Here is a 25,433-nt window from a genome sequence, read left to right as displayed (position 1 = left end):
CGGTTGTTTCTCGTTGAATTTTTGTCGAAAACTTATAAGATTTATGGACCTGTGGTTTGCTCTCGTCTAAAGTTTGGTAAGTGTGACTTAATATACTCTGGCTCTAGGTCCAGATATGTAGACAGAAGACTTTAGGTACAAGAATCTGCACACACTTAAAACGGTCGTCTCACTCTTTCGCTGTTAACATTGAACACGATTGTTTACTATAAGTGTTGTACTTTTTAATGTTTATTACTATTCGTAGATGACAAAACATGATTCATCGAGTAATGGTTATATAGTACATACATGATAATTCCTCATTTTCTGTCCCTGAAGTCATGAATTTTAAATTCAACTGTTTCTAGAAATCAATTTACCAGTGATTCGTCGAATGATCGTGCTCAACACCCGCAATTTCGAAGCAACGACACACACTGAATTTGCGAATTAATAATTCGTGCAATACAAAAATATTTCTTACTCTTCGTTATTTCTGTATGAAACCATTATCGATAGATTACTGAAATGTTTCTAATAAATATGAGAAATTATTATCCTTTTAATAATATTAAACTGGAGGTTATTATCCCCTTGCTCAGTTTAGAAGACATTCCTCAACTGGCTTTTCACATTATATTTGTATCCTTCGTATTATTTATGCTGTCTATTTATATTTCTATTGTCCTTCGCAATAGTCTATAATATGGACACTTGAGAATTTCGTCTAGTTCTCAATTTGTCTAGCTCTTCACAATCATTTCATCTTTTTCATTCACGTCTGCGTTTTCTTCTATGTCTACGCGTTTTGTCGTCGGTGTCACGGTTAACTTCTGCATTTCTTGTCCTGCTTCCACATTGGGTTTCCCATAGGTATTCCACGGCTGTTCCTTTGACGTTCCAAGTAGCATGTATACGATACTACCTACGACCGAGTTCGCAGCAGCTATTATGAAGACTATCCGCCACTGAGATACAGTTTGCTGCAAAAGAACATTCTGGTAAATAATGAACGCAACGTAAGATATTACATAAGAATGCTATTTCTTATTGAATACGAGGGTGACTAGAGAAATTCAATGAAACAATTATTATGAACAATTATTATTTATTAGTATTGGTTACAGGATTATTGGTCAATAAAAATCAAGTAGTCAAACATTTCTGCCACGGCATGCAGTTATTTTTTCACTTACAAGGAAAGTACCTCAACCGTATCGCTTTGATTTTGTCGATCTTTTGTAGGATGATAGAATACATATTTCTAGCGATATGTGTGAAATATTAACCGTAGTTACTTAATAGTTTTAAAGGTATAATTAATTAAAGTTACATACCTCGTTATACATATAATGTACTATGAACATAAGTGACTGTGAAATCCACGATACCCAAGTGACTTATAGTTTTGTGACCTTTTGACTTTTTTTTCAACTTTTTTTATGGTTTCCAGATTTACAAGCCACGCAACAAGTCACTTCGCCATCGCGGATTTCACAGACATCTATATTCACAGTACATTATATGCATAACGAGGTATATAACTTTAATTAATTATACCTTAAAAACTATCAAGTAACTACGGCTAACATTTTACACATATTAGAAATGTGTATTCTATCATTTTACAAAAAATCGGTAAAATTAAAGTGGTGCAGTTGGAGTCCTTCCCTTCTCAGGTTCGTCAGACTTCTATGTCTCAAAACTTTTGCAGTATTTCACGTATCTTGGAAACTTTTTAAATTTCCAGAATACCTCAATTAGATTTTACGAGAATAAACATATATTACGACTGTAAAAAAAACTGTCGAAAACTAATGACTCAATGAAATGACTTTGAAAACTCGATTAATGAATTCATTAAGGAATGGGTAACACGTATACCCAAATGAAAAAATATAAGTCCACTTGAACAAACAAAGATCAATTTGAAATCTTGAGAGCACGTCCACCTACATAAGATCTGTGGTTGTCGTAAGATGTCTCCCTCCAAACAAAGTAAATTCTGCTTGAAATATTTTTTAGATTAACGAATATTTCGAGAGACAATTGCGTGTAAATGCTCAAATATGACACGCTCTATGAGTGCCATATATTCAGCTTTAATTCATAATAAATAAACCAACTAATTTTCTAACGAATTCAATGTTTTCTGTGTAGATAAAGAAATCTCGCCTTAATGAAAGACTCGTATTTCGGTATACGTTCCGAAATGAATTCACTTGTGCTTGTATACATAGTTTCTCAAATATTATGTTGACAAAAAGAAAACGGAGGTTTGTTACTCACATTGTTGTTCGTTAGAAGTCCAACCACTGCCGGCGAAATGAAGCCACACCATATTACCACCATTCCACAGAAACCAAGGAGAACGCTGGCGTAATTCGGGCTCAAATCAACGAAATTCGCCAAAGTCGAAGCGGAAATTGCTCCGTTCACGGCTGTGCCGGCCATCATAAAGATCACTGCGAACGTTGGATGACATCCACTGAATCCCAAAATCAGAATAAACAGGCCTTGCACGCCAGTACACACAAACGTGGCCAGTTTTCTAACGTTTGTCAAGCTCATCTTCTTGGTGCGTATCAACCAGTCGCTCATTATAGAGAAGTAATAAGAGAAGATCATTCTGAGTAGGTGAGGAGCTCCGGAGAGAAGACCAGTCTGCGAACAGAAGAAATAAAACAACATAAACTGTCAATAGCCCCTTTTATTTTTTAGGTTTTATTAAGGTACTAAGAATTCATTTAAAGGTGATAATTGATAGAAATTTGATATAAAGGATGATTTGAAACTAATATCAGAAAATTTACAGGCATTCACCTCATAACTGTTAAACTATTATTTGTTCGAATTATCAAATGGCACGGGAACAGCAATGAATATTCAGATATGAAAACTTTCAGGTTACAGACAAGTTTGCGTAACCATCAATCCCAAAACTATACTTAGAGGGTGTATTTTTTTCAAACTATGACAATCTATGTGTCGGCACTGTCGTGCCCTACGTTTACTGCTACGCAGATTGCTCGGTTTCAGGCGTCTCTAATCCGAGTTTTTAACTTTCAATAACTAGAAAATATAGTCTCGAACGTAATTTTGTCTTTTGATTTTGGTTTTGTAACATTTTTACATGTAAAATTATTCGTTAAAGTTTCTGACACGAAAGTCATTGAAAAGCTATTACGTCCTCACTTAATACTAGATCTACCGTAACAGTTAATATTACAGATTCTGAAACTCGTATAAAAATGATTAGAATATTATAATTTCAACAGTTTTTATTTTTACCGCATTGATGTTCCACCCGTGAATGAAGTTGAAGTAAGACGGGGCTTGTGTCATCAGAGTAAGAAAACCCCAACCTCCACCCCAGTGGGCAGCAATGGTGATCCAAACTGGACGCGATGATAAAATAGACTTCCATGGTATTTTAGTTTCCTCTTTGACGACAGAGCTACTGATGTTGTCCAAAATATATTTCTTTTCGTCCTCAGAAATCCGTGGATGTTGTTGAGGAGAGTCGTGTATCAGGAACAACCAGAAACCGTACCTTTAGGAGAAACTTCACGTGACTGTCCAAGTCAAAAATATGTGCAGTGTGTCTAATTGTAAGTCAACTGAGAACGGTTGAATATTACTTAAACGAGTGAAGATGCTGAGGTGACATGCATTCTGGCAATGCCGTTCCTGCAATGCTAGAGGCAACATCTTTATGTTAATTTCAGGATTTCGTAAGCTGATGTACCTAAATTTCAAAATGTTTGTATAAATTTTTCCGCAACAGAGCCAAAACCAGTCAGATCAGTTTTGCGTCAATAGCACGTTCAAGCAGGCTTTACCTAGCAAGAGAGTGAAGAGTCGCTTTGATCTAAATCCTTAGAGCTCTGTTAATGTACGACCTTCGATGGGATTGAACTACATCATGTTACACTTATTTGAATTCATCTTGAAAAACGCTATCATATAATAAATAAAAAGGTATGGCATTCTATTTAAAAGAAAGTTGATCAAATCTTGAAATTTTCCCCACCACTGCATCTACAAAAAAAACTATATACACTGTAATGTTCCCCTCTGTGCCAAAAAATATATATTTTTTTTAAATATAAATTAAATTTATATTTTTTCATATCTTCACTCGCTTACGAAATATTTAACACAAATACACTGTACAGTCTTCATGAGAGTTGAATTTGAAATTTTCGATAAAGCGTCAAAGTGTCACTCATTATGGAGAAATGATTACCAAATCACGCCAAGCAGAGATGTCACATAAAACGCTGCACTCCAACCGAAACTGCTGCTGACAGCTGCGCATAGCGGATAAGTTATGGCGGCTCCTACGGAACTGCCTATAAAAATACGCAGTTATAAGGATGTTTGTCAAAATTTATATCTTTAGACATTAATTTATGAACTATTATTTCATAAATTATTTATGAATTATTATCGGAAATTATGCAGAAGAGAATAAAGAAAATTATTTTTTCTTCTCTTTCATGCTTCGAAAAGACAGAGAAACAAGCACAAAAAAAAAACAAACTAGACCTTAATGTAATTTCCTTTCCTAATGCATGAAATAAATTAAATGAAACAAAATTTTTATAATACATAAAATATATTATTGATTTATATAACAAATGAAATAAATATTTAGGATGAAAAGTATTTTTGCTAATAAGTAACAAACAAGTAACAGATGCATCCACGTTTATGTACAGAAAAACAAAATTCGATGACCTGAACACGTCTGTTTCAATGAATAAAATTTAAAATGAAAAAATAATCTGATTACTTTCTTAATAATCAGAAGAAAAATTTGATATAGTATGAATGAATCGTTTTACACAATATTAAAAATGTTTCAAACAAGTGTTAACAACACATCTTACCCAAATAGGAGCTGACAAATCTACTCCTCTCATTCGGAGGGATCCATTTAGCCGTCATATCGTGCATCGAAGGCCATATGACACCCTAAGTAAACAATATTTCTATAAATATTGCTTGAAATATTTCACCCTCTATATTCCATTAGATAAACTCGACGTTTCCATATGCAAGATAACACTGTCTCTTGAATAAGCGACGCTTATGAATGAATGTTAATTATCATCGAAATGTGTGTTTGAGTAGTCTTTCATCAAGTTACCGATGAAATATTCATCAGGTATTTAGGATACCATTACTGTTTCATCAATTCTTAATTGTGTTGACTCACTGCAGCCAGGCCCTGAACAACCCGCAGGAAAATAAGCGCGTACAGATGATAGCGTGTCATAAACGGTATTAGAAAACCGAGAACCGCTGTCAGGAAGTTTCCTAAGCCGTAAACAAGCTTCGTTCCGTAACGTCTCGCTAGAAGCCCTCCGGGAAGCTGCGATAACCAGTGCAACCAGTAATAAGCTCCTAGAGCCAAACCTTGCTGATACTCGTTCCAAGTGAAGCGATCGTGGTACTGGAAACAGCATCGAAGGGGGTATGATAAGATCGAATCGAGGATTCCAGCACGAATGTAATAAAATTTGGTTCTTCCACAATTACTCGAGGAGTAGAGACCAGTATCTCGTAAGTATTTGCCCAGACGTATTTAGATTCATTTTACTAAAAAATATGCCAAATTTTTCAGAAAAATCACAATCAGCGTTATATAGCAAAAAAAGTTCATGATTGAAGATTCCTCACGTAACATGTAAAACTAAAACGAGAGAACAAACACTTATTAGTGGTAGTGTACATGAATTTTTTTATGGACACTATACCGATAGCATGATAGTATACGAATAGCGGCTGAGATAGTGGTACAAGCGCAAAGTAAGTAATTCCTTATAAGGAAATAAATCAAAAGTACAGAATAAAATTTGCTCCAGGTAATCAATTTTGAATATCTGTTGAACATACACGTGATTGCATTGTATTATTAACGTGTCGTTCTATTATTTATTGTGTCTATTAGGTTGTTGCATCTGAAATGACAGAATAATCATTTGACGAAGAAAAGTTTGATAAAAACAAAAACTTCTACCCAAAGAGGTGGTAGAAAATTTTTTATATGCTTAATATACATATAGCGTAACAGAAAGTTTTCTAGTAAAGAGGCAACGGAAACACAGCGTCCGAAATGCTGCGAACTTTCCGAACAAGCGAATACTAACTACATGTTAAAACTTCAGTAAAATGTTATTTAAATTCAATAGGTTAACTCAAGTTTTAATGTGAGTATTTTTTATTAGATATGTAGCAACATTAAATTCTCCTCGTTATAAAATTACCATTGTCCCATTTTTTTAATTAAAACGCCTGTTTAATTATCCTTTTACTCTTTACTACTATTTCGTCTTACACAATTAAACGATATATTCAAAATACCATTAAGAATCTCATAAAAACTGGAAATTTAATTCGTTTTGGAATCGTAAAACGCAATAATAGTAACACGTAAGCTACGTTAACTTGCATGGAAAAGTTTCATGGCACTCTTACATAATTTTCCTGTACACAACACACCGAATATTGTATACACGAAAATCACATGTAAGGCAAGATAGCCGTATGTAGAATCACAGATATATTGCCATCTACGCACAGTGCGGCTAGATAAGAGAATTTGGAAGAAAACTCAAAAATTCAATCAGAAATACCAAAATCTTACAGTTTATTTACAGAAAAATCAAATTAGTAACTAAAATTTGACAAATTTTGTAAAATTATTTACTGCTTTCTGATTCAATATCGCTTATTTGCATGTTATTACAAATATCGAGCTACAACTGAGCTTCTTCAAAAATGGTCGACATTAATCTATTTCTATTTCTGTAAGAGGAATTATCTTCTAATATTTCAATAAGGTTTGATACTGTGGTATGAATATTTTGGTTTTTCATTGTGCGACAGCCCAAACAATCTGACATTTCGCTCCTATGCAGTCCTGTTTCAGGTCTTATATAAAATGTTTGAACAAAACTTTAAAGGTACGTTTCTTACGCCATATACTTTTAAAAAGTTGAGAGAAAAAATGTTTTCAATTTCAACAAATAGTTAGGCCTAAAATTCTGTTTACGTTAAGTCATTTTTTATGATTGTATTTATCATTATATTCAACGTGGATATTCATAATCTTTGTATACTTATCGTTGCATTCACTAGACAATTTTAGAAAAGTTAAAGAATCTGAAACTGACTCATGTCAAATACGCAATATGACCTCACTTTCCTTTTCATCCACGGCAATCATATTGGATATCTTGTCGTTCAATTCAATTAAAAAACTGATAATGTACACTGAAAATAAATGTAGATGAACAATATTTGCATTATTTATTAATGACGTAAACGTTCAAAATATTAAAAAGTGGCATCCGATAATGAATGACATCAATACATAAAATTCATCGAATTTCTTGATTATTTTCAACGAATCGATGATAAGAACATAATTTTTTCAAACTTCCTTTGTTTGCATCCAACTTTATATCCACGATTCTCTATTTCTTAAGAGAAAAAATCAATATCCAATCACTTTACTTCAAAAGTGTTATTTTCAAGGTAAAAAATTTCGTCATCATTTATATATTATACATTTTTACAGGTAAGTTTACAGGAATATTAATTTATCTGTCATATCAAAGGATTTACGAGGTAAAAGGTGAAGTAAAAATCTCTTCAAACTTATGGTGGTTTGTGATGTTTATATTTAAACAAATTTTTTAAACCCTTGTTGTATACTAAAAACAAAAGTGTTTTAAAAATGAAAACTTACGAGGGTAAATTAGTAGTTATTTTATTATTTATCATTACATACCGTGACGTTCTCCGGTGTGGATACAACGGAAGTCGCCACTGTAAAGGTGTCATTGTTTCCCTGCATTCTATTGAGATTCAACGGTGTATTATCGGAATTGCATTGAGCAGCTGCAGCATGCTTCGCATGAGGCAACACCATCGCCACTATCGTTAGGTTCAAATTGATTCTCAACATGTAGTTGATTGCGAAACCGCAGAAGACCAGGTACCACAACACGTCCCGGCATGATAACATTTCTTTTGTTTTCAGTACTCCTGTCGGGCAGGAATCAAAATAAAATTTTAATTAGATTCCAGACGCAATGCACTAATATTGGTCCGTTTCGACACTTGCGCTGAATATGACCCAATTGTTTACACACCTGAAGACACAATACTGTGTGCATACAGAGTAGATAAAAGATATATTTTCACAATCTGTTGCCTGACAATAAATTATAGCAAAGAAAGCATATTATAATTGAAGATAACTTGAACTTTTATTTTATTATAGAAACTTCATTTTATCGTTCGAGCTTTTATTACTTGCATGACCACTTTATAGGTCTAGAAATATAGTGTCTCATGAAAACACGAACATCTAAATATCTCCGTTGCGATGCTAGAAAATGTTTAAGAGCTAAGTTGAATGGTCTCGGAAAAGAAGTAAGATGTAAGATAACATTCTTTTAGATAGACATTATTTTTGGTGAGGTGACCTTGAATTACCAAAAAGGTGATTAAATTCCAAAATAGTGTTAAAATGGTACGTGAACTTTCATGGAACCAACTTTGTGGAAAAATGATGAAACATTCTTTAGACAAGTAATATTTTTTTATGAAGCATTTCTCACCAATCATGGCCAGATAAATCGTGGAAATTTTTATCCTATTTAATTTTATTTCTATATAATTTTATTATAGAAGTATTCCAGAACCGTAGACAGTAAATGCTTGGTACGACATTTTAAATAACGAGACTATTCGACCTTTTTTTAGTAACGGGGCACTAAATGAACAAAGGTACGCAATGTTTTTATCGAATTATCTGGCTGTATTGTTCGAAGATGTACCATCAAGTGTTCATCAGACTATATGGTACCAGTACAATGGTTGCCCAGCTCATTATTCACGGGCAGCTACTGAAGTACTCAATGCAAAATTCACAAAACGTTGGATTGGACCTAATGGGCCAACATGTAACTCGGAACTAACGTTATAAGACTTTTTTTGATGAAAGCTAAGAAGAGGTGTCTACTGACAGCAACCTATCACTCGGAAAGATATGATGAATCGAAAAACTAGAGCTCATGCTACTATTATGTCAATAATAATTAAAAGAGCATCACAATCCGTCATTGCTGTTTTAGACAATCTATGGTGACTTCACGTTAAGCATTTATTGTCGTAAACAGTAAATTCACATACGATTTTAACACTTTCTTGAATTTTGATCACCTTTTTAGTGTTCAAGGTTACCTTAAGGTCATAACTCAGGCATACTAGAATATATATTAACATCCATTAAAAAATACAGTAGGAAAAATATATGCTGTTCTGTAAAAAATACCGGTGACATTGAAGATTCGGAAAATCATAATTTTGGAAAAAAATTTCTTGCACCAAGTACCTCGTTCAAAAATATTCGGTTTATATCTTAAACATTTTCTAATATCATTAAAAACAAATGGGATATTTAAGTGTTTTTATTTTTCTGAGATATCCCGTATATCAATGTGGAATTGTTTTTAATACGAATTAAATGTTTTTAAATTCATAAGTATTTGAATTTACTTTATCTTGAGATAAATCTGAAATAATTTTCAAACGTTATTAAGCTAACTAAGAAACCTTATAGTATAAATATTACGATGCAAAAGTATGGTTCCCACGGGAATATAGTCATATTAATACTATTATTACTATTATCATTCAATATTAAAGAATTGACATTACAAGTAGAGATCACTTAATTAACTTTCTGACGTCTTAGTTCTTTTTCAATAATTTCTTGATTCTTTCAAAGATATTCCGACTGCCTGTCTGGAGATATCGATTCATAAACAAAACGAAAATCTTATCGATATGAATCATTTCAGTTAATTGATAGCTAATTTCTTCTTGCGTCCTAGTTTTACCGAGTTAAATCGTATTCGTCATCACGTTCCATTGAATATACAAAATTAACTTTGTATTTTCATTTCACCTCCGCATTTGTATTTAAATTTGACAATTACATTTTAAATTTGAATTTAGAAAAAATTGCGTCATAACAAGTGAATACTTTAATAAATACAGATAATTTCCTTAAACACCACACAATTACATTTAATTGCCAGAAATGAAATTTCATTTTGATTATTGAAATTTCATTTTTTAATTTTAAAATGGTCTTCCTCATTTAAACTTAAATTTTCAATAAAATTTTACACAACCAATAAACAAATACACATAACTGGCTTAAAAATAAAATTCGTATTTGTAAATTCTAATTTTTAACGGCCAAGATGTTAATACTATCTATGGCAATCATTCGTTTATATTATTATTATATACCCGCATTCTTTAAAAATCGAATACATTTTGGAAGAAAGTGTGGTATAGCACCTCAAGTGCCGTAATTAAACGATAAACTCTCTATTTGTAATGTTCCATAACATCGATCATAATTTTCAAATCTATCTCGATACAGATTCTACATATATAATTGATCGTTGTATCAACATTACTTTGCACATACACTGTATGCACATGTGTTTCCCAGGAATCAGGTAACATGTCAGAGCACAGACTAATTTGTCAGTCCAAGTTCCTATCTTCTTTGGAAATTCCACTATGAAAAACGGTTCTACTTACTTTTGCTCATTGTTTCGATTTTCGCTCGTTCTATTAAGAAGCGCTACACGCTCGTCAACCAGACACGTTTTCACCGCTGAAGTATATCGCACATGTGCCAATATACGTCGTGAGATCTCTGAAACGGTGAATCGACGGAAACGCGTCCAATTTCGGACTGCTTTTATTTTAAATGTTTCATAGGTGCACCATTCCTGGAGAACTCCTGTGACAATTATCGTTCGATGTCGACGTACTTCACGTCAACATTTTTCGTTGACAGATCTCGTTCGTGGTGCGGTAATCAGTTAATGTCGCGGAGAACACTGCATGCCTGTTCTTCAGTTACAACCGCGCGAACCCTGAGGAATCTTTCCACGAGCCTCCAACCGTACAGAAATAGTCCTGATAACAATGATTATTCGTTCGCTACGTTTCCACGGAAATCAAATTCTTTCTTCTATGCAAATGACTTGTGTCCAGTGATCTGTTACCCGATGCTGATTAATCCATCGGCAATAAATTAATTATTTGACGCGTTTAATTCGGTCACGCGTCTAGTGATTGGAATACACATCGGGCTGACGGAAATATTCAGAGACCTATACTCCGGGGTATGTGCCGATGATTACGAATATAGCTCAGAATTGGACACATCTTAATGTTGTATAAAGCAATAATCAATAATTCCCCCTAAAATGGAATTAAGATTTACTTTATGAAATTGTAAAGTATTTATACCATAGTTACAAGTTTTACTGCTAAATGAACGGAACAGGACCATTAGAATGGAATATTTATTAACTGTATATCGAAAATTGTAATTGCATTAGGAACTCAATTGAACTGAAATATAATAGTTAGCAATCCTGATTGTAATAGAAGCAATAATTGTATTCAGAGACTTACATATTGTAAATCTAAAATAATAGGTATGAATTTTGTAAATTCTTTTTTAATATCACAGGCGAGATATATGTATAGACCTATCATATAATGCACCTTCATGGTCAGATTTTGTGGGGTTTTTGGACCCCATAACTACTTTAAAGTGACTACCCGACATTACCGATAATGCATAAATTCTGAGTATTATTAGCACAAATGGAGCATTATATATACCATTCATATGGTCGGTATTCAATAATTTACAATAATATACATATAAAGATAAATGTTTAAAAGCTTTTACCAAATATATAACATACACATAATAATAGAATGCAATTTTCCCTTAGTGTTATTTATTTATTAATATATAATGTATACATTTATAGATTTAGTTCATACTTTTTATTACTTAATTTATTTATAATTTTGTTTCTTTTATTTGTTGCATTAAATTAAATTTGTTACGTTTTCATTTGAATTTTTACAACATAAAGGAAAGTATCATGTCAAATGAATGCTTTTAGATTTTCATCAATTTCAATACTTTTTTTCACGTGAACGCTTTCTTAGAACGACTTGTCTGGAAGAAGAAGTTCTACTCTATCGATTGAATGTACTTTTCTGTCAATCTATATTATTTTAATACATAAAAAGTCTTCGTAACCGTAATCTTCGCCTTAAATGTCCAACCATTAAGATATTTACCTTATACCTCGTCTGTGTTATAATACAGTAGCCACTCGATAATTGATCATCTTGGGCCTGTAGACTGTAGATGGCCAAATTTCCAGAAACTGATGAACTAACGAGCGCCAATTACCCGCTGTTCCGTGGTCGTATCAGGTATATGTATAGATTCTTCAAGGAGCTTTTTAAGCGGTACATTCCTCTTTTCAACTGGGTTAGTGCCTATGTTTATTCCCGCCAAGTCGTATTAGTCGGGGATCTACTGGTCTGACCAATCAACTACTCGCGACCCCCCGAAGACGAACCGCTCGGGATTGGCCGAATATAACCGAAGTGTCATTCGTCTCGAAAAAGTTGACGCGACAAGACGTAGAAGCCGTTTGATCGTGCCAAAGTGAGTGTTTGGCAATTAACTTTCATCTTTATTCATATATATTAATTGCTGGTACGTTCATTAACTATCTACCGTTACCGTCCTTTAATATTTATCCAATTTAGACTAAACAATTTCAAATTAATTCGATACCATAGGGATTGGTTTACTCTTCGGTTTCACTGTGTATCAATTAATACAATATTTACGTATTTCTGATTCAATTTGCAATCTTTGTGACACACCACAAGTCCAATAATTGTTAATTTGTAACATAACTATCCTTAACGTAGTGCGATTACTTAAAATTCATATTTATTTTCTGTTTCGAAGTTTCGGGTTAGAAGTACACACTACCGCCCTGAGTATTGTTCACTCCCTTCAAACGGAATTCGGCGGGAAATTGGTCTACTCTGGTAATTAATTAGAATTTTTATTAATACGAAGTTAAATCATTTTTATTGCAAATTAAATGAGAAAGAATCAAAGAATATTAACCTGTTCAAAGAGCAGCAACTAATAATTTTTTTACTCAGGATTTTCAGGATAATTATCCCGTGTGCATTGCTCAAACCCTTTCACGTGCCCAGGTGCTACTTGATTGGGTAAGAGCAACGAGACACAATAACTTGATATATATAATAATATCGGCGCATCGCCGTCACGTTGACGGCGCGGCGCGGACGATGCGTATTCGCGACCGAAGAGCCTCGGGCATCTTCGGCGTCACGTGACAGAATCGGGTACGATCGGACCTCCTGCGCGTTCGACGCCTCTCGCGCCCCGATCGTGATCGTTCATTCGGCACAAATGTCCGCCACTGCGTTATTGTTTGTAACCACGTTTCTATAAATAATAATAATAATAATATTATGTGTATGCGACTGGCAATGCATTAGCTTACCGTGCACGACGTATTATCCACTTATTTGTGTATGTGGTTGTTAGGCAGTGGAATTGCATCCGTTAGATTTCTATCAATTAACACTTCATCTGTAATTGTTCCTTGAAACAATTTTTCACAATTTGCAGTATCGGTTGTACATTTTCCTTTGCTTTATATTTACAATGTCTACAATAACATTTCCATGGAATATGTACTAGTTCTCTCGTTGTCAGACGAGAAAATTAATACGTAATTATCATAAACTTTACCGAATGTACGTATATTGCTTAGTTTTAATGTAGAAAAAATGTTTATATTTTCGCAATGGTTGTTAGCCTTTGCCAGTCGATTTCAGGAAAATGGTACGTACTTATAACTTAGAGTGTGCAAGTTGAATGTCGCCCTCGTGTGTCGGAGACGTCCTGGGACGTCCTCCCTAGGTGTTAGGCTAACTTGCACCCGGGCGTATGCTTGAGGACCGTGGAGTGTTGTGTGTTGGTGAGAATGTGTCTTTTGCCATTTCATTTTAAATATAGGGCTAGGTAGGCCGGTAGCATACTTTCTTCTGTGTGAATGTATGATTAGATTGTAAGTAGATAGGGGCCGGGACAGGCTATCAGAGTATTTGATCGGGTAGGCTCCCCCATTCCGCGTGATAATCCTGCTACTGGGATAATTTGTAGTGTCGACTCGAAACTGGTCCAGACGGAGCATGCTGTCTGCTTCTAGTTTCGACTTCGATTCTTCAAATTGGTCAAATAGTTGTCTCGCGGTCGCGGTCGGAAGGACAGGACCGTCGAAACGAACGAATTGCTCGATTGCACTCGTGGTACGATCATACAGACTCTTGGAGTCGGTGGTCGTCCACAACTAAGCAGCTTGAGGGTTTCAGGTGGGTGGACTGCCGAAGAAAAGAAGAGGCTATAGGCCGAAGAGGCCTGACATAAATTGTGTCATTGAAAAGGGCAACTATTAATGGCTCCGCATCTTTGGATGGGGAGTCATTTTGTTACTACTTTGTCACTGTACTCGCCTGTAGTTGTAGTGGTAGTTTGTATTGTGGTCGACGGATCGGCCCAACCACCAGTAGTAGTAGGCAAATCCTGGTTTGAATTACTGTTGCGGATGAGACGAGATCACGGTTTGCATTGGATTGTAAATTTTCAATACAGATCATCCTAGTTGCTTAGAGAATAGTGTTGCGAAAAATCAGATCGTGTTCCCTTTGAGATTGTTTTTATATTTCACAATAGTGTTGCGATAATGACTGTGCGCGATTGAAGTTATTATTTTCTTAATTGGTGTTGCGATACAGATTGGTCGCGTTTGGCTTAGTCTTGCGATCTATCGGATGCCTAAAACCATTCTGGCACCATCGGAACCACAAAGCAAAAGTGTTCCGTATTATGAGACCAAGGTGCACGGGAGTTATTTCATTAGGTATTTAGTAAATCAGTGTAGCGAACAACATGCACCTCTCGCGTTTTTCAACATTCTCCCGACAATTTATTAATATTAGACGATTAATGTTGCCCACCTTAAGAGTGATACTTTTTTTCAGCGAACTTTCTGTTTCAGGAATCGTCGTGGGATTAAATTTCTAATTTATCTAAATAAAATATCTATAAAACCGTATTATTCTACCCTTTTATATTTAATATATGTTAACACATTTTTTTAGTGTCCGCCTCACGAACCATTGGATGATCTACTTAAGCTTCGCTACTTTTAACTTAGGTCCAGATTTGGAGATATCTCTTCGTGTGAACATCATTTCAACATTTCTTTTCCCTTGAAGATCATGAGAAGATTTTTGTTCGTCCGAATATCACATGGAAATTTCTCCTCACAGGACGACCAGCATTAAGCTGTATGGACTTAAAAAATCACTTGTTTTGTTGCACACGCGTTAATCGAATGATAGGCGGTGTTCTTCTGGCAATGAATCGTGACAATCGCTATATGTTTGTTATATGTTTGTCTGTTTACATAACTAATAACTACTTATATTGAATATGAATTAAGCATGATACGAAATGTAGTTGATTATAACTGGACTGCAGATTTTATGCATTTATAGCCTATAGGTGTTTGTGAAATACAATGAAGGATAAAAGTTTCGTCAAATGCAACGGGTTTTCTATTTTCTTTCGAATCCAATATGATACTTAAGGGGAGAAAGAACTTCCTACTTTTGTTTTTGTCTTTATGAAGAACCTTTTAAAATGTGATTTTGCATAAAAATCCGCAGTCTAATTATAACTAAAAATATCTAAAACCATTGAAGCATTGTATTAAGACAATAATATATGTATATACCATATACCACACACCGCACTTTCTGTAATGAATAGTATGCGATTTAAACGCGACACCGTATGTATTGCGTCATGGACGACCTGGACGACGGAGTGGGGTGCGTGCACGTGTGTGAGAATTATGTACGTGTGAGCAAGGGTTGTTCCTAGTTATCAATTAACGTACCGACAATTATCGAGCGTCTGCTGTGCAGTAGCCGTTCGTTTATTGTATAGTTTGGGGCTGTAGAGGGCCAGAACAATTTTTTCGTAAGTGGTGGATCCTTATAGTTTTCAAGGTTAATTATCTTTTCTCTTTAATGATACTAAAACATTGTGGAATAAAAATGTTTTTTTTTTACGTAAATGGATTTTTCTAAACATTTTGTATAATAAAATATTAAGCTATTATGTGCAAAAAGTTAATAATTCGTGAGATATTTTATGTACAAAATAGGGAAGTCACTAATTGTTAATTTTTTCTCGACCTATAACAAAATTATTTCTGCTTTGGTATGTTCCTTCTGATACCATATAACTTTTGGGAATAAACTTTTCTTTATATCTGTAGAAATAATGGAGGTAACTAAAGTGATCAACGTTGCTGGACTGTTTTTTATAATGTACGTATGATTGAACAGTAGTTTCATTTATTCTTCTTTACTGAAAACATTGTAATAAATAATATGGATAAAATTGTGATGTACAAAATGATCAAAATTATTGAACCATTTCTTACAATGCACATATGTATGAACAGTAGTTTCATTTATTCTTCTATATTGAAAAGAATGTAATGAATAATGTGTAAAAAATTGTGACGTACTATTGATAACACTTTTATTTTCTCGTAATATTAATAAGGCGAAGAATTCATCGTGTTCATGAACTGATTTGTTCTATGAAATTTTTTTGTAATTCCTGTAATCTTCCAGATAAAAGAACCATGTAATTTTATCGGCTGGCTATTTATCTTGAACAGATACTAATAGCGTTGAATTACTTAACTGGCTGCGATAAACTAGGAAAAGTATGAGGACACGCTTAATTACTGACGAAGTAAATTCCTGATAAGGGGAACACAGGATCAGTACGGCGACAGAATTAAGAAATGTGTAAGTAGGTACATTTCTGTACCTACAAACACAAAAAAGACAAACTGTGATACATTGAAGAGCTACCACAAGAATCTCTTATGACATAATTGTAACGATTTTAACTCAGATTATTTTCCTGGAAATACTACAAAAATACATTTTCCTAAAAGTCTTTCTAACAAAAATATAATTTACTCCTTTTGAAAAATTCTTTATAAGATTTTCGAACGCATGTATTTCAGCTTATTCTAAAGATCAATTTATCATTTTTTTTTTAACTTTTTACTGAAGTAGGTAACCGTAATAGTGCTATGAATAACCATCGTCGACGATACAATGAAGTATCCAGGGAGGAGCAGCGATAATTCAGTTTGTTAATCATTTTCACCAGTTTCTAGCATTCACTTCGTGATACTGTCAATTATAGAAGAAAGTAAAGCACAGGAAATTCAGTGTACGGTAATTTCTTATCACACACCAACCAAATGACGATAAGAACTAATATATGCACATAAAACGCACTAACCGTTTCATAATCGGATGTTACTCTCTGTCTTTACTAATATATTTTATTATTTAATTAAATTATTCTTTACATTATTATTTAAGTATAAATTTCTTGACGAATTCGTTCTACGTTACAACATTTACGACTATTTTGTGAAACTTCAACATTCTCAATCGTAAGACATTAATCATTTTCTTGTCAAAGTTGAATTTTAAAGTAAAAAGAAACTTTCGAAATAGGATGTTTAATAATTACAGCCAAGTAATCTAAATATGCTGATTATCTTGTCGTAAAGGCTACATACAAAGGTTGTTGTCTTGAAAAATGTAATAAAGATATTTTACTTGATATCTGTTCGAATAACACACTCACATTGTTAATTGAGACAAAAACTGGAAGCTCAGAGATACCGATCTTAATACGGTACAAGTTCGTAAAAAGTAATAAAATTCAATGCAGCTGTAAATATTAATTTCAGTTCTTTGTCAATTCGGTTGTGCGCATGGAGTCCATAAATAATTGACTTTTATAAATATCCTTCGATTAAGGAATTGTGATAAATTAGGAAAAAACATTTCGCTATAGTATAACAGATACAACGTACTTCAAATTACTGATGCGAAAGGTTATAGTTATATGTATAGTTACTTGTAACGTATCGATATTACTGTTTATATAATGATGGAAAAGTCTCCGGTGATTGAGACACACGTCGAAGTTACGCAATATAGGGAAATGCCTTTTTAATCGATTGAATAAACATAAAAAATTATACTTTAATTTCTTTGAATTATGGTATTTTTAATATTAAATACAAGCTTCTTTGCTGAAAATATAAGACTGCTGTATTATTTAATTACAATGATTTACATTACTTATTATATATTTCATATGATAGAGTCGCCAATTCCGGTTTTTAATTAAAATTTATAAAAATTAACTTATACATGAAATTCATTTAACTTAATTATAGATGCAGCTCAACTTTTGCCACCACAGAAATTAAGTTCTTACTCTTTCTAGCTCGTAAATCAAACTTACTTGTATATTCTAATTTTCATCGTCAATCATTATTAATATTGACATATCCCTCTTCATACAAGTTAGTAATGATTATAAAAGATAATTCGTGACTAAACCTAGTGAAAGTTACATAACTATACATTACATTATGAAGTAAAATATAAAAAAACAATTACACATGAATTGGTGTTTTCATTTTTTATTAATTTTTTTTTATATACATGAGGTTTATTATAACAGTTCTCACAATAATAACAGAGATTACAAGTTTTAAGGTATACAATTATATCAGTCACCTTTAAATATTTTTCAGTAATACAAGAATATTTGCAACAGTGATTTACAAATAATTATGCGGAAAATGTTATACGTTTACTATTTTATATGAGGGTAATGACTAATATTGAGAAAGTTGTTCGATAGAAGTAATTTTCTGTACTAATTCCGATAACACGTGGTTGGTGTTGCATAATTTTCGATGTTGGTTAATGTGCAGCTCGCGGCAACTTCATGGATCATTAAAAACAGTTAAAACCGGCTGTAATTTTCTTCTGTCGCAACGGATGAAGTGAAACTCACCATTTTCCTGACCACATTCTAAAAACGATACCAACACGCATTCCCATGGAAACGTGTTCATGTCGACAGAATTTTCTGCACCCGTTGAATAAAGTAATAAATGAGAAATTTAGAATGAATTGACTTGATTATAGAGGTTTATCTTGTTCATTACACTTAACATTATATTATAAAATGATCCAATGTTACAGTTTTATGGTCATGAAATGCGATTAAAATTATATTCTCTGTAACATGTTTATGATGCAGGACCATCGTATTTTCAATATGAACGCTGTTTTTGCATCAAAATTAAAGTCAGTATACCTGTTTCTGTTTTCGGGAACTGGTTACTCATTCCACACCCTTCTATAGTTTCACCAGATACGCACTGTCCCTCCATTTTAACAACACGCTATTATAAAAATATTTATCCGATTATTATGCACAATAATAAAAAGTATTAACTATGGACTGCGATGAACGTTTAAGTTAGTACATAGCTTCTTAATTTTCTATCACTCGTGGCTAAGTATGGTAGAGATAGTTAGTTTTGACGAGGAACATTCACAAGTATCTCACACTTTAAGTATATTGGTCATAATTAGACTACGGATTGTATACATCTATAGCATGCGTGACTACCTAAAACTCAATACAACCAAACTATTTAATAACATTTAATCAGATTTTTATTTCATTTGCAGGCAAATAGAAACTTTAATAGAATAAACAAGCTTTTCTTGGATTCCAGGTTCTGCTGATTAAGTCCTGTTTATTTGCATAAACATTCGCGCTTCAGTGATAAAAAAAACACAGGAATTTTCATAATTTCATCGATTAGATAGATCATCAATCAGTTGATGAAATTGTACGAGGTGTTGAATCATCGGGTCGATTCAAATCACTATGCCCGCGCGATGCAACCACATGTGTATTTCGGGGCAAGAAGCACATGGCATCGCATGCCACGAGCCGCGAGACGCTTGTATGTATCTACATATAATGCACTATGCCAACACTGACTTTACGTACGTCGCGATTTCATCAGAAACGAAATTCAAACCAGTAGAACGCAGTGAGCCAGTGGGAACTCGATCGCAGACGTTCTAAATAAAAAAAGCATGCCAGTAGCTTCCGTTCAGCTTGAACAGTTCCATCTCGAATTCGAAAACTTAATTTTTTTTTCGAAAGTTTGATAAATTGATATACATTTTTCTCAATAGACAAAAAATATAATATAAATATAAGAATTAAATATAAAAAGTTTATGAGAGAAATTGTAAATTTAAAATATAATTTTAATTCTACATGCATACGATAATACAGTTTGTGAAATTTGTTTATATTACTCCAATAAATATTATATAAAATGTTTATTTCATTAGTATCAAAAATTTGGTTTAAATTGCTTTTGATTACGACATAATTTTAATTCATTGAAAACAATATCGAGTACTTCTTACACACGTGAAACGAAAGTTCTTGTTCGTAGTAGAAATTAACGGTCTCCTAATCATGAAATAAAATACTTCTTTTCAATTGTTTCACGGCTGATTCATTATTTGTTTACCAGAATTCGATTGAGAAGCCTTGAACTCATAACGAATTGCACAAGATAACAAATTAATAACACTTAAGGAACTTTTAATTAATTAAGAATCGTTCTTCTGGAATCGGGGGAAAACACTGGCAATGTATTACTTTATGACAGCTTTATGGGAATATAATAGCCAGCAAGAATACATTATTACCTAATTGTACCCAATAAATAAATTAAGTAAACTAATACCGTAAATTTAATCGATACAAATTTTATATTATGTATGACATATTCACGTGTGATAAAGATAATGTATCAAAACTAACGACAAGGATTAACTAACATTGTCTATTATTGGTACTCTAATAGAATCTTTGTTGATAAAATAAATTTTTGTTTCACTGTTGTTTTTATAATATAATAATATGAAAATGACTATTACCGTAAACAAACGTAATCTGATAATAAATCTGTCTGTATACATATTACATAATATTATATAATAATAAAATGACACTAATGTTATGGTATCATATCATTATCAGTTCACAACCCCTTACAAGTTGTAGATGCTTATGTAGTTTACGCACGAGGTTCTAAAGATAAGCATTGTACAAATATAATAGTAATACCTTTATAATTAATTTAACACCGTTAAATAACTTAGACAATCTGATATTGGGTTGGGAAAGAATAAAATGTTGAAGAAAACAAACAAGGAAGAAAGTCAATTTAAATTTAATAATTCTTACAAATATATTTAACATATTTTAAAATCATTTTAACAGATTTATAAATCTGTTAAAATGAAATTCAAACCAGTAGAACGCAGATTTATAAATCTGTAAAAAATTACAAATTTCATCTTAATTTTGACATTAAACTAAAAACACATTCATTTATAGATGGTTAGGAATACGTTTAACAACAGGAAATTTTGTCACTCATTTCTTTTCCTTATTATCTTATTTTATAATATTACAGGTTTTTAGTCTATTTATGTTTCCTTCATATACAGGGTAGTCCACACAACTGTTAAAGTCGTACCTTTTTTCTTGGTTTTCTCTTGTCATTCTGCGTAAAAAAATATTGCGTAAAGGGGTCAACAAATAATTTATTCACGAGATATTATTTAAAAAATTAGATATAGTTATGTTCTATAAATCCTTCAGAAAATCTAACAGAACAGATACGACTACACTGTACAACAATACCCAGGAATCATTTTAATTCAGTTATGAAAACAATTTGAAAAAGTTAAAAATATGTACAGGGTGTATTTTCTAAGATGAACCACCATTTTTCAGGCATTTCCAGTAATCTGCCAAAGAAATGTTTTGAACAAAAATTAGCCACCCTTCGGTCTGCTACATATTTGGATATTAAAAATTTCCAACAAATGTTTCCAATAAAACGTCAAATTATATATTAAATATTGTATAATAGTGATTAATTATTATTATTCTCATTAATGCAAGAAGTCCTATTCGACTAGTTGTCACATTTTTTAGGCACACCGTGCATTGTAGCGAGTCTGACCCCAGAAAGAAATGTTTCCCGCATTTACGTAAGCCACTGATCGGAGGAGAAGCTGGTCACAGACATTTTCACAAGCAGTTTGCTTTCGGGTGGACAGTATCCATTCAACGTTCGACTGAGTCGCATCGGGATTAGCCTCCCTTGAATACATCGTGCTCAGTGACCTACAGACAGCTAAACCTTCACGACGATAATCATTCTCATCGTATTATTGTTTGCTTCTTTAAACTCGATTGATAGGAGTAGAGAAAGTTACGAATAGCATTCAAATACCGCGCTTAATTAAATGCTCGGCAAGTTTCTTCGATTGGTTTCTATTTAATCGCATTTTCCTTGTGCAAGTGAAAAACAGGAAACGAACTGACGTCTGTATATACCTGCTTGATGTACGTAGCATTGTTCACTATTTTCAATGTTTCTTTCCTTGTTTTTACAACTTCATGATTTTTTTTCAATTACACTTGATGTTTTTAACATTTTTGTTATTTTATAGTCCCATACTGATGTAACAACCTTTTTTTTTAGAAAATGATTTACTGCTCATATTGCTAAATGATATACAAAATCGGGTGCGTGAAATTATGGGGTAATAAAGAAGACATTCTAATTCTTTCGTGGAAACAGAAAAACAATGATTAATCAGACGGTTCGGAATTGTTTTATAATTTTTCAATAATTATACCTTTTCGTATATTTCCATGACTGAGATATCTAATGCATACATACGCATATATTTCACAATTAATTACAGGAAGAAGTTTAATATTTTAAGGTGGGTAACGTAGCATTGTCACGTTTGTAAATGTACTTATTTCCTTCTTACATGATTCATTCGTTCAACTGTTTATTAATTGTTTTAATAGATTTTTCGCTACTTATAGAACACACCAAATTTGTACCTTTTGTGCTATGATAATCAATCTTCATGCATATTATTAGATACATAAATAAGTTATACATCATTTTTTCATAAAATTACAATATAATTTGAATTAAGTGTAACGTCTTCACCATTGAGCTTGATAAAAATGTAATAAGACTTTGGAGAACAATGACGAAGACTGTTAAGGGGCCATGTTTTTGATTTTTTTGAATTTAAATATTAAATTTGCAAAAAAATAGTGATTTACTCTTTGGTACACCTAATAAATCATTGATATCGGCCATTTGGTAAACGTTAGAAATACATTTTCAATCAATCGATGTCACATCAATTAAACTATTCCTCGTAATAGTGTATGGCTGCTGAAATTTTTTTAGTGATTTATTAACTACGAGATTCTAAAACGTAATTTTACAGTACCAACTGAAGGAGTATAATTTCTATAAAGCGTAGCATAATGTACCGACAGTGTGTTAATATCAATCTGAAAAAATATTCAGTCACTTTCACTATAAATCAATCATGGTAGTGGTTGCTTCAATGTTTTACGTTTGTTATTGGTTTTTTTGTGGCATGCAACGTAAATTCCCTAAATTAATGTGATTCCTATGGTTCTGTCAATTTGTATTGAAATTCTTAACAAAATTACAAGTAAAAAGTAAAATTTTTTATGAACAATAATTTTTTACTTGCCTTCTTTATTCCTTTATGTCTATCTTTTTCGTTTCTTCTTGGGGCAGTTTTATCTATTGGAGATTAAATTTTTATTAAATTTAATACATTTAGTTATGTCAGTTTGTGCAACCCTTATGAGGTTCACAGTAAGCTAAATTTATTCTAACATTGACCTCAGAGAAGATGGCTGTTATTTTCCACGACATTTTATTTCTTCGACAATTTGTCTGCGCCTTTCACATAAAAACTTTCCTTTATTCATTAAGACGTAAATGGAGAAAAAAGTGAACTTCTCAGAAAACACAATTTGGCAATCTTCATTATACTATAATTGTCTTACTTGACAAGCAGTACTTGATTAAATTGACTTCTTCCAAACTAGTACTTTTAATTGGTTTCTTAATTATTCATTTTTAACGAATGAACTAAAGTATGCGTCTAATCGATGAACACGTGTTACTCAATAATTATCACGACAAAGTGTCTTAAGAAACGAAAATTAAAGTGCAATTTAAAATTGAAAACACCAATTGGAGTTGTAATATTGTGTATCACTTGGTAATGTTACTCTTGATAGTAGAGCTCTATAGTGAACGTACTCTCTAAAGTAATTCGTCAATATTTCCCACTTCTACTTTCAAGACTAAAACTCAAAAGAATTTACTCTCAAGTGAAGCCAGAGCAAAAACTGGCGCAAGAGTGACTCATAATAATAATTCTAATTTGGACGCGTAGCGTCAACAGAAGACACGGAAAAAGTATAGCAATTTTCATTTCAACAGATTCTAAGGAATTTCTCATAATCAACATGCCGAGTAGCAAGACCAGAATTGCCGTAATTGGTGGCGGTGTAGCTGGATTGGTGGTAGCTCGTCACACAATCACCAAGTTGGACACTTTCAGTTTCACTTTGTTCGAGCAAACCGATCAGATTGGCGGGACATGGGTTTACACTGACGAAACCAACACCGACAAACATGGATTACCGGTTCATAGTAGCATGTACAAGAACTTGAGGTCAGTGTGAAATTTCCTTTAGCTTATTCCCCTCAGACATTTTAATACGTGGATAATAATTGTATGCTAGTGTAAAATTACATTTAGTAGTTTAGACTGAAAATCGGCACACTTTCGTTTTTTTGTAGCAATGAACTCAGATAAGGTGGTTTAAATAGATCAATAGTAATGTCTACATAGAGAGAGAGACAGTATTTGGGTAATTCTAACATGAAAATGAAATAACTGTATTTACTTTATACAGCAGAACCTCTATTATCTTTGAATATGTAGCTACTATTTATTCAAGCATCGCTTAATACAATTGTCGATTATCCAAACTATGTCTTATGGTATTATACATCTTAATATTGAAAGTTGCGCATATACACATGACGCTGACCATTTATGCTAACAATAGATTCATTACTTATTTATAGATTCATATTAAATAGTATTCTATGGTACAAAATGTATTTACTAGAGAAGAGTACTTACAGCAAGAATAAAAAACAAATAAAGGAAAATACATTTTGCTGATACACACCAAGTCATTCTTAAATATGTTGTTTTTAGAAATAATGTTCCATTTGAGAAATCAGAATAGAAATTAAATAAAATAATTAAACTTTTTATATAATAAATATTTACCTTTGCAACAGAAATCATCGTTTGGGTATCCTAACATTGTTTTGCTTGCGTAATTACTTCATTTAATCGAGATTTTGGACGATTAGTGATTGCTACACTAAATGTTTATAAATGCTTATAATTTTTAGGATGTTAATTTACAAAAAGAAAAGTTAGGAACAAATTAATAACATTATTAAGGGTTTTGTCAATTTAAAATGTGTCCACGAATAAAAATGTTTGAA

At 32.7% G+C, this 25,433-nt stretch overlaps 2 protein-coding genes across 2 annotated transcripts in view; one reads left to right on the top strand and one right to left on the bottom strand.

The window, feature by feature from the left end:
- Positions 1-725: 725 nt before the first annotated feature.
- LOC107190412 (putative inorganic phosphate cotransporter) lies at positions 726-19,325 on the bottom strand. Its single transcript, XM_015579210.1, has 9 exons — positions 19,250-19,325; positions 18,944-19,018; positions 7,787-8,043; positions 5,207-5,443; positions 4,878-4,962; positions 4,232-4,337; positions 3,274-3,535; positions 2,272-2,646; positions 726-965 (listed from the first exon to the last, which is right to left on the bottom strand). Exons 1-9 carry the CDS (start codon positions 19,323-19,325, stop codon positions 726-728), a joined length of 1,713 nt encoding a protein of 570 aa, XP_015434696.1.
- A 5,045-nt stretch (positions 19,326-24,370) lies between these two features.
- The window catches only part of LOC107190445 (flavin-containing monooxygenase FMO GS-OX-like 3), an 11,915-nt gene continuing 10,852 nt past the window's right edge, over positions 24,371-25,433 (top strand). Inside the window, exon 1 of the mRNA XM_015579246.1 lies at positions 24,371-24,579. Within this exon, the coding sequence (XP_015434732.1) occupies positions 24,371-24,579 (209 nt within the window). The remainder of the gene's footprint in view (positions 24,580-25,433) is intronic.

Source organism: Dufourea novaeangliae, unplaced genomic scaffold, assembly GCF_001272555.1.
Source record: "Dufourea novaeangliae isolate 0120121106 unplaced genomic scaffold, ASM127255v1 scaffold199, whole genome shotgun sequence".
Classification (NCBI taxonomy): domain Eukaryota; kingdom Metazoa; phylum Arthropoda; class Insecta; order Hymenoptera; family Halictidae; genus Dufourea; species Dufourea novaeangliae.
The sequence above is the reverse complement of the archived record's forward strand: the minus strand, read 5'-3'. Positions and strand labels throughout refer to the sequence as shown.

Bases quoted from the DNA above. Each gene is read 5' to 3' on its own strand.
- LOC107190412 (XM_015579210.1), bottom strand. From the start codon at position 19,325: ATGGAGGGACAGTGCGTATCTGGTGAAACTATAGAAGGGTGTGGAATG. The intron at 5,444-7,786 runs GTATGTAATGAT...TGCTGTTTCCAG, and splicing joins CCACACCGGAGAACGTCACG to TACCACGATCGCTTCACTTG. The intron at 4,338-4,877 runs GTAAGATGTGTT...GTATTTTTATAG, and splicing joins ATTTGTCAGCTCCTATTTGG to GCAGTTCCGTAGGAGCCGCC.